General features: G+C 39.4%; 1 protein-coding gene across 2 annotated transcripts; it reads right to left on the bottom strand.

Annotated features, from left to right (window-relative positions):
* Positions 1 to 471: 471 nt before the first annotated feature.
* Positions 472 to 9345, bottom strand: ube2d2 (ubiquitin-conjugating enzyme E2D 2 (UBC4/5 homolog, yeast)). Of its 2 annotated transcripts, none has more exons than XM_029164869.3 (7): positions 9082 to 9345; positions 7369 to 7432; positions 4171 to 4202; positions 3627 to 3704; positions 3375 to 3480; positions 2924 to 3017; positions 472 to 1748 (listed from the first exon to the last, which is right to left on the bottom strand). In XM_029164869.3, the coding sequence occupies exons 1-7, from the start codon at positions 9103 to 9105 to the stop codon at positions 1703 to 1705; spliced, it is 444 nt and encodes a 147-aa protein (XP_029020702.1). In that variant the 5' UTR covers positions 9106 to 9345; the 3' UTR covers positions 472 to 1702. The 2 variants fall into 2 exon arrangements, with proteins under 2 accessions (XP_029020702.1, XP_040928562.1); XM_041072628.2 differs by lacking the exon at positions 9082 to 9345 and adding an exon at positions 7681 to 7703.
* Positions 9346 to 10796: the final 1451 nt, after the last annotated feature.

The raw sequence follows: 10796 nt of genomic DNA on the forward strand, positions 1-10796 counted from the left end.
GTACAAGTAAATACATTTCACTTAGACGTTACTTTTTTACTTTTCATGTATCTAAGTTATCAGTAGTTGCTTGAAAACGCTAATTTACAATGACCCAAACAAATTAATTGTTGAAATTGTTTGCAATACAAATCAGCTTCTCAAGAGGGCGACATAATGACCTCGACAAGATGATGACTCCCAAATTAAATTTAAAATTTAATATTGTAAAAGGCAAATTAGGGGTTTTTAATTACCCTATTGCATTCATGCATTCTTTTAAACTTATGTATATATTAAAAGGTGGGTGGAGTAGAGTTTTTTTTTAAATCACATACAGATCCTTTACTTAGCACTGCATATATTGCTCATAACAAATATATGAACTAGTAAATCTCCTAAAAAAACATCACTTGAGACGTTCTCCCATATTAAAGTAAATATACTTTAAAGCAGGAAAGAGAAAACCCAATGTGTGAAAATGAGTCAACACAGGAGTCATGGATTTTTATTACACAGTTTAATCAACACACAAAGCTCAACGAGCCTCTCAGGTAATTCAATATACAGAGGTTTTGTGCAAGAAGAGTGGGTTCTCCTCGCACCCAGAGCCCAAGCCAGTTCCATAGCCATTTAAGATGTTAGCCTCTAAATTAACAATAGCAAAAAAAAGAAAAAGAAAAAAAAAAATGCAACCTAAGTTATGGGGTAGGGAATAAAAACACAGGTTAAACTAAGAAAAATAAATTGCTTAAATACCTGGTCCAGAACCTCCACTTTGTGAAAAAGAAAAATGTGGTGGTAGTGACATGGGGTTACAGTTGTCTGCATGTGTGTTGGTGTACAAAGAGGTCAACTTGAGTAAGGTGGTTTGGGAGAGGGGTGTGAGGAGCAGGAAGTGAGGGGATAAATTCAAGTCCGTTCACAGAATTCAACAAAAACCAAAATAGGCCATGTGCATGTCCACCTTATTCTACATAGCCTGCAATGATTTCTCGAAGTACTTATTGTAGAAAATACAGAGTGCCCTTCGTTTCGCGTGTGAAAAACTCCTTTCATGAGTTGTCACCTGTAAAGATGGGATTTATAAAGGACAACAAAACAAAGAGTGTAAAAATCCCTCTAATTTTCCCCCTCCCCCCCTAAAAGAATATTGAAAATAAAAAAGGGAAAACTGTCCCCTCAAAAGGTGTAAAGATGCTTAAAGGAATGCTTCTAGTGATTAACATCAGGCAAGGGTGGGGAAGGGTGCAGGTGTGTGCAAGAAAAAAATAAAATGGGAGATTTCTGTGGGAAGGGGCAAAATGTGACAAAATGAAAGGAAATACAGAAGTCAGGAACCGGGATCAGAGGTTGTAAGGGCAGGTGAGGGTGTTACACAGGTGAGCAGGGGATGGGCTTTACCATTGCAAGTTGACAATTTGTACACTGGAGGGTGGGTAGGTGAGCTGAGAGGCGTGAGGGGAAAGGGAGAGACAGTCGAACAGAGAGATAGTGAGAGGAAGGAGAGAGGGAGAGAGAGAGAATAGAGGGCTGAGGGAGTTTTATAGGTACTCTGGTGAAGGGGAGGTGTGGCTCAAAGAAAGCACTCCAATGGAAACCAACGAGATCTTGTTTTAAACTTTTCATTTGTTTGTATGGTTTTTTTGTTTGTTTTCTCTTTACATCTGAACTCCCCTAACCTTGTGTTGTAGAGATGGTTGGCCATGATTCTACCCCAACACTACATTGCATACTTTTGTGTCCATTCCCGAGCTATTTTGTTGTACCTGTAAAAAAAGCAGAGAGACAGTGACACTTGTTAGTCATTTAGCTGGGTGAAGTACAACACAGTAGGATTTGGAATATGTATTGGAGAACCAATCTAGCAAGATACATCTAATTTCATGTCACTGCAACAGCTTTGAGTGGTCACTGTTAGACAGTGATGGAGAGAACTGTGTTTCAGCATCAATATGCCACATCAAAACATACAACAAGCACAGCTAAAATAATTGCCTTTTCCACTCTGCTGATTGTTGGAGAGCAATACACAGATGGAGACCAGAGACATGAGAAAATATTTAATAATGGCATATATTTTATATCCACAACATTATTTATCTACAGGATTTTTAGAAGTGAATCAAATTGTTGCAGACAGTTCTAAAAATAATTTCTGGATGCAAAATCAAAGCAAATATTGTAAACGTGTGTGGAGGATGTGGAGATTTACACAACAAAACAGTTGACTGCTGAGTGCGGACTGGCAACTTGCCACTAAAGGAGATCCATAATGCATGGAACTGTAAGGAAAACATAAGCTGACTGCTACAATCAGACACTTACTTCTTACTTACAACCTTTGCAATCCCAAACTGACTAAGGCTGTGGTGCATTTTACAACGCTGTATGCTAACATTGTTAAAATCCCAAACAATATTTATTAACCCAGGTAAAAAGAAAAAAAAAAGTGTCTCCTGATGCATCTAGTCTTCAAAAGAGCTATGGGTCCATTTACAGCAGAGGGAGACGGCACCAAACGTTAAAATGCAGGGTAGGGTAAACCTGCCTCTTACTCAGTGGAAGTTGGGATTGGCTACAGCATCACCTTTTTTTGAATGCTGACTGATCAGTGGTTGGTCCATTAATATTATAATTATTATTATTATTACTACTACTATGTAGTCTGCCCTGTGGCCCCACTGATGTCGTGGTGTATCTGTTTTGTTTGTTGCTAGGTGATTACTGTACTTAATTGACCCCACTTAAGGGTCTGCATGACAACAGAGGCAATTGTTCCAAATATAAATAACTGTCAATAGGCTGAAAATACTCCAATGGCACTTTTTAACCCCCAGCAAAGACTTGAGATGCAATTGGTTGGTGCAGTATCTTTAACAGCAGTAGTAGCAGTAGTGCATGCAAAAACTAAAATTGTACACAATTCGCAAAAATCTCTTACTTTTCCCTGTCAGTCTTGTAGATGCGGGCGATCTCAGGTACTAATGGGTCATCCGGGTTGGGGTCACACAGCAGAGAGCAGATGGACAGGAGGACTGGAATTCATAATAGACAGGTTGAAAAGTTAATCTGTCAACGATCACATAAAAAACAAAACAAAAAAAACAAACAAACAGAATTTCCATCTTTTTCCCTTGGGCTGGCCTTTTAATGCAAATCTGAATGAGTAATTGTCACTGTTTTAAAAAGCCTGTCCGGTAGTGACCTGTGCTATATAACTAGAGCTGACATTTATAGAGATAGTCCTTGAGTTCAATACAAGGACCCCTGTCATTTAAAAAATAAAACCATTGTGTTTGCCTGCTTTGTATGTAGCTGGATCTGTCATTTATCTGTCACTACAGGTGCTGTTATGCACATCAGAGCCTGAAGGCCACACGCAGACAATCTACCTTTGGAGATGGTGAGAGCTGGAGACCACTGTGATCGCAGGATGTCAAGACAAATGCTGCCATTGCTGTTGATATTTGGGTGGTAGATTCTTGTGGTGAATGCAACCTGGAGACAGAAAAGAAAAGGGGGGGTGGAACCGGGCGAGATGAGAGGAAGAGGAAACGGAATGATGTAAAGCTGTGGCATATTTTTGCAGGTGACAAACTGTGTGTCTTGCTGTTTTCTATTTAATACATGTCTGTCTTTCTCACCTTTGGCGGTTTAAAGGGGTAGTCTGTGGGGAAGTGTATGGTCAAGAAGAAAACCCCGCTCTGGTAAGGACTGTCATTCTAATGATGAGAAAGAAGGACGGTTAAGAAAAAATAAAGCTCACATTACTTAGTTGAACTGTTTAAATAAGCTGCATTTGTTAGGTGTTTGGGCTGTGACACATCAGGTAACTGACCATTGCGTCGCCTCAGCCACAAAGTGGCAATAACTTTAGACCATCAGGATGTAACAGTCTGTGTGGGTCATCCCAAAAAAAGACTCATGCAGTGATTTGCTAAGAAGGAACACCAGCCAGTCAGAGTGGCTTCTGTCTACGTCAAACAGTCAGATTCACATTCAGCATGCTGAACTGGCTTAAAAGCCGCAGAGTGGTGAATCGTGCGGAACACACCGCAAGAAACCTAGACCCAAAACGCTATAAACCAAACTTGGCCGACAGCTGGCAGTCACCTTGATGTGTCACAACAGTACATTTACACGTGTTAATGAAACTCTGTCTGAAGCTGTGATTGTGTGACGACTTACAGGTCCCATTATTGTGGCTTGCCAGTGAAACACTAAGAGGAAAAATAAAGAGAAATTGGTTATGAAACACACAAAACACAATATGTGTCTGAGAAGTACTGGAGAAAAAAATAATGCAACATGAGGTGTGCATGTTTGTTCATACAGTTGAATAACAGGCTCTTACATAAAAGTGCATCTCAGGATAAATATTTTTGGCAACTCTGGGACTGTATATGAAACCATGTATATTCACAAAGTTACATTCCTATGAAAAATAAAACAGCAAAGGTACATGCCCAAAAGTATCAGGCATACCGTTACAATCGCAGGAAAAATGACACACGCAACTATATCTATAACATTTAACAAAAAGTTTATGGTGGTGTGGTTTGTTTGATGTTGCCTGGCAGGAAGTAAACAACAGACAGCAACACTGCTGTCACAGATGGTTCCCATGGTGCCATTTTGACGCCAAAAGGCACAAAAGTAAGTATGGGTAAAAATGAATGCATCACATTTTAGACTAGTTCCAATTTGTCATGTTTATGAGAACCGGTTTCCCAAACACTCACCTTTGAAGTAAAACTCTACACATGCACATTCCACCAAACTGATCCCCTCGCTCTTTTGTGTGTATATTAGTGGCATACAACATCATGAGTTATTTTTATTCCTCACAGAAAGAAACATATTTCAATATACTGAGGACAGAGGAAAATTTAGAAGTCTAAACTTACTCCTAACCAGAAACAGAATAGAAACCTTCAAATAGGCAAAGCTGGCCTCTTAGTATGTATGAGAAACAGAAATACAGAGCTTCTTTGCAACATTCCTCTACATTATGAACGGTTTGCATTTGCCTCTAACTGTGCTTGTCACAAACGTCACTTTGAGATAAAAGAGTGGGTGTTGGTTCCTTGCGGAAACCAGGTGTTCCAGTCATGATAAGGATCAGCTCACCCCTTTACTGTTAGTGGCAACATTACTGATACTCAACATACGTTTCATTAAACACATTTCCAGACACCAAGTCAATAAACATAATACTTGCATGATTATTGTCACCTTATGACTATCTGCACTTAAAATTATTGGCCAAATAAAGCCATGGCGTCAAGGACACAGGTCATCGTCAGGTCACACTGCTTGTTTTGCACAAGGTTTTTTTCTGTGCCTACTTGTAGTTAGATTGACTAATCATTTCACACAACCAAAGACATTATTAATTTTAATTATCTGGCAGTGTTTTTTATGGTTTGGAGAGAAGTCCCATCACTTGAGCCCTTTAACAACTGCAACACCACTTGGCAATACTTTGCATGATTCACCTGATGTTGTGTGTTAGACGTAAGTGTTTCAAAATCTCCGAAATGTATCAACTGAGTATCAGTGTCACCACAGACGAGGAAGTGGTTACATCAGATCTAACACAATACAAAACCTTGACGTCATCATTCATGTTTTGCTTTTGAAAAGCAAGATAGAATAAAACTATCTCGCTTTTGAAAAGAAAAAAAAAGCAGGCCATTGGGAACAGATCTGTCATGTTTGCTTGCCCTATGTAATTAATTCTTCAGACAGACTTGCTGCAGACTCAGTGAATACAATTGTTCATATGTGGGTAACTTAAAGATAGCAAGTGGTTTAAAAACAGATTTAAAAAGGGAACAAGAAACAACAGGGAGCATTAATACACCTGTAAGTACACACATCAGTGGTTGGTGCTTGTGAATCACTGAAGCAGAACAGACCTAAAAACGTGCACAAATGTCTAGTCAAATGTACACATGCACTTATTTGGAAATTACAAATAAATTGAGGATCTGCAGACACTGTTGCTGATATATAGTCAAATGTCTAGTGGATTAATTAAGGCAGAATTAAGTAAATTACAAGATCAAATTATGCAACTTAAACAAATTTGTATATTTTCTTTGCCGACAAAAATTCCACCTATGTTTCGTCACACTTGTTAGCCTAAAGCCTTTACAAGTCCTGTCAGATATAATCATGTTCCAGCAGTCAGTACTTGGCATACCTAAACAGTATGGGGAAAAATATGGGAAGATTATTTATATTTGTAATATATAATTTTGATTCCACGATTTGAGAGTGGCAACTAATATTGAAATGACAAACTGGCACAATTGTGCGCTGTGTAGGAATAACGTATAACTGTATTATATAATACAGTTAGTATATGTACAAAAGCTTTTGTTTGTTGGTTTTGTTTGTTTGTTCACACCAGGCCAAGCTCAGGCAGAGGTAGTGAAAGAGTATCTGCTGACTCTGCAGAAAAAAAAGCGTATTTTCAAGACTGTCCTGGATCAAACTATATTCTACCATACTTGATAAACAAAAATGCAGTTTCTGAGTGACATAGGTGGCAGTGATGTTAGAGAAAGGGCTTGGAGCTGATGGAACTGTAATGAATTTTGAGACTTTTTAAACTGAAACTGATTCCAAATATACTTAGTAATAAAACAGCTACACTGCCATGTTCATGTGGTACCTCTGTTTAGCCTGTAAACTTTGAGGAGTGTAGATGTTATAAATGTGATTCCTAAACATGTTTCTATAATGTGCCAGTAGCAGACAATTATTTTCCACCATTATTTTGCTTTCAATCATTGCAAAAGTAACATACTTCTTTTTTTAAATATAAAATTGACTTAAATATATTTAAGAAGGTAATGAATAAAAATCTAAAAAAAAAACTAAATTCTACAATTCCCTCAAGAACAATTCTAAGCAAAATACTAGTCACATACTTTGCATTAAAGCAAAAGTGAAATAGTTGTAGCAACAGACTTGATGATTTAATCGTCACAAGAGGTACTCATGGAGTTTCCCAGACCTCTTTTAAAAGAGTATAAGGAAGAACTTCCTGGATTATAAGAATTTGTTGGTCTCCACATGTGACCCAGACATGTACATTTTGCTTTTCAAATATAAACAATATTTAGTTTGTATTGAATAAAATTTACTGGACAATCTTCCGATGACTGAAAGTAATTATTGAAAAAAAAAACATCTCAACAGGGGTTCATATAATAAGTATTTGTCTGTAATAACAGGATGTTCCTCCCTTTTCTATCCATACTTTTTCATAATATTAGCGACTGGCAAATCTGTATTTATGAACTCCAATTCCATCCCAGGTGCCAGTCACACACATTTACCAGGACAGCTTTGTCAGTTTTGGTGTGAACTTACTGTCATCTCCTACTGGTCCTGCAGAACACTGGGCTGGTGGATCCCGTGCCAAGTCGTTCAACTCCTGCGACAAACAAACTACAAGTCAGTTCATGCAGAATTAGTGTTTGAAATGGACCATTTCAACACATAATAACAGAAATTTAAAGAACAAAACAGAGTATCAGACAAAAGAAACGCTGTAGTAGATATGTCCAGTGTCTGGCTCTTTATTGCCAACAGATGTGTTCGTAAACATTTCCTAAGGCAGGTTCCACTACAAATGCTTCAAAGTATCACTGCAATAATAACAAGTCAATAATAATCTCCTACTGTGACACAACGCTGTGGGACCAGATCCCATCACTATTACATAATCTGGTGGCTCCAGGTAAAACAGGTAATATGTGAAGATCAGACAGATCGCGACGATAGGACAGCGCAGGTTTGACTGTAACCAAAACAACCCGGTCAACTGTGCGCAGGCTAGTTGTGTGTAGTCCATTTTAACAAGAGTTAGCCTAGCCTAGCGTAATGCTAGCCGCTTAGGTTCGATGAGAGGCAAACATTAGGACGGCTGGGCAGCCGCATAGTGGCACGGGATGACGTGATGTAAATCAGAGTAATCATCGGCAGCAAGACAATGCGTTTAAACGGCCCAATCGCACAAACGGTAACTTATATTAGCGACCTGCTGCTCGGCTGCTGTCAGCAACACGACATCAAAGACGAACAACGCATGGGGCCTGTTCTCACCACCGTGTCACACAGTGCTAGCGATTTCACTAGCGTCGTTATTTACTGCTCGTTTGTTGAGCGCAGTTTGTATAAAATCATACACAAGCGGAATCCTGCTTGTTCTACAGTGACTACACGAAACAGCGATCACATCAGCTACGAAACTAGAAAAAAACTGACTACACGCAACGTTACGGCAATGTTAACATAAGACATCCATTATCGTTTCTACGCCTATACAATAACAACGATTTGACACACATTTAATATTTAAAAGGTTGTAGACAAAATGACAAAAAGACTTAAAGGGTCAAGTACCAGTGTCCTCCTAAATTAAGCTAACGTTACGGCTAGCGGTTAACTTATCTGTCAGATCAAGCAGCGAGCAAAGTAATCTTAACTCACAGTTGCACATATTGATAGTTATCCGTACTAAATTACAGGTGAACAGCACTTTAGGTCCTTATGGTCTGAAGGACGCAGAAATAAAAAAACGACTTTTAAAAAGACATAGGTTTGAGGTAGGTAATGCAGCGTTAGTTAGCTAGTTCGTTCTCCAAGACCCTTTAGCTTATCTCAGATAGCCAACCGCCGGGACATATGATGTTAGCCAGAAACAGCTAACACACCGCTGGCATCATCATGTAATATCTGTCACACTTAAAACCTTTCACTGAACAGAGGAGTGCCTACGTCGAGAGTGTCAGACATAATAACGACCAGCTAACCTAACGGTTACTAGTAAGTCAATGGTTGAGTTGGCCTGTTTAGCAGCACAGAAAGACACAGAAAAGCGGCGCATTGCTGCTCTCGCCGTCGTCACTCGCTCTTCAGAGACCGTTAGCTGGCAACTAAAACATAACCGGGGTTATTCAGTAAATATCTTAAAGGTTTCCCAGTCTAATAACTCGTCGCACAAACATCACAACTGGCAAGCGTGCAAGCAAATCCCTAACCAAACTGCGAGATCCCGGGCCTCGTCGTTCACTTCCTTACCTTGTGAATTCTTTTCAGAGCCATTGTTGTGCTAGCGCTTCTGTCAGGGAAAACGTGCGATTAAAATGGCGATTGATATCACTGTCTGTTAGTAATACTACGACGTAGTTATCATAGAACACAGATACTGTACACGGATCGCTACCACAAGGAATCACCGAAAGAATTTTGACGCGAAACTGAAAGATAGAAAGGGTAGAACCGCGGTCCTTCCTCCCACTGCAGCGGCTACCAAATCACTGCGGCCTGTGTTCAACCAGCAGCAACAACGACCGCACTTCCGTGTTCTTCAAAATAAAAGCTCAGAGGCGGCCAAAGAAATGATCCATAGGCACAAATCACAAGTTTACACAACACAACGAAAAGGCAGTTAATTGTAATAATAACTCAACAACACAAAGTAACGAATTGCTTTTTTATTAAAAAAGCAATAGATAAACAGCAAACTCTTATTTATGACATTTAAAAAGAAAACACTTGGTGTTTGCATTAATATAGCCTGAGAGTTATTTTATTGATGTAGGTGACTGATAATTAACGTCCTGTATATATGACCTAGGCATGTCATTATGACAAAAGTTTTCAATTTTAAAACATTACTTTTATTCTGAAAGCCGCTCAACAAAGTCGGAAGTGCTATTGTTAGGGCACATCCATCACTGCGCCACCGCTAGAAAGTCCTCCGCCGACATGCGTGCGTAACGGGCACCCTGTTCACGCTGGGGACGTAGTACTGCAACTGGCGTCATTGTGGCTCCGTGCATGTAACCCCAAGGCCCTGTTCTTATGGCTCGTATGGAGCCAAAATGGCTACCCAGGGCTCACTTTGCATGCTGTAACCTCCTGCGTACCTGAGCTTCTACTGTAACTGTTACTATGTAATGCACATCATCCAACACATCTGTCGCAATCCGCTGCTTTCACTCGATGATCTGGTTGAAATGTTCGGGATGTCCTATACATGAACCCAACTCTTCACCTCTGCGCGGAGTGATATGATGTGAGCCATGGATCGCGGGCGCAGCACTAATGTATATAAACTGAAAGCACAATAATTTGAAAGTGAGTTTTAAAGCGCATCTTATGTGTATAATTATAACTGCACCCCTTTCAGGTATTTTCATAGTTTAGAATTTGTTTAATGAAGGCACATTTGTGTAACATACGAACTCCGTATTTTCAGTTTCACTTTGATGAATTGAGCTTGATGTAGTGTAGCGTAATGCGTGACGTAATACGCGTTACATCAAAAGCACACACTTGCTTTAAACACAATTTTATGTTTACACACACAGTGAACTAATACAGTTTAATTTTACAAGTCGATCTCACGATGACAGACACTGGTATAGACACTGGTATACATAAAACATGGAAAATTCTACATTCTATTTTCTCCAGTGCGAATTTCTAGCTGCATCCTTGTAAATAAACCATCCTAAATTTTGAAAATGAAGACTTGTATATTCAGACTTTGCTGCTCTCCAGCTAAAGCAGTAATTCATTGATGAGATAAATGCAACAGACTACAAAACAACAATGAATCGTGACTAGGCAAGTTCCCTCAAGTCTGAGGGGTTTTTTTCAATTTGTATCCTATGTGTGAGCCATATGGGCCCACGTGATCTTCTGTCAAACTGCCTACTGTACGGTCACACGTGCACACCCAAGCACAAACACACACACGCCACTGAGCGGCTGTTAAGTGGGAAAGC

Source organism: Betta splendens, chromosome 10 (assembly GCF_900634795.4).
Source record: "Betta splendens chromosome 10, fBetSpl5.4, whole genome shotgun sequence".
Taxonomy (NCBI): Eukaryota; Metazoa; Chordata; class Actinopteri; order Anabantiformes; family Osphronemidae; genus Betta; species Betta splendens.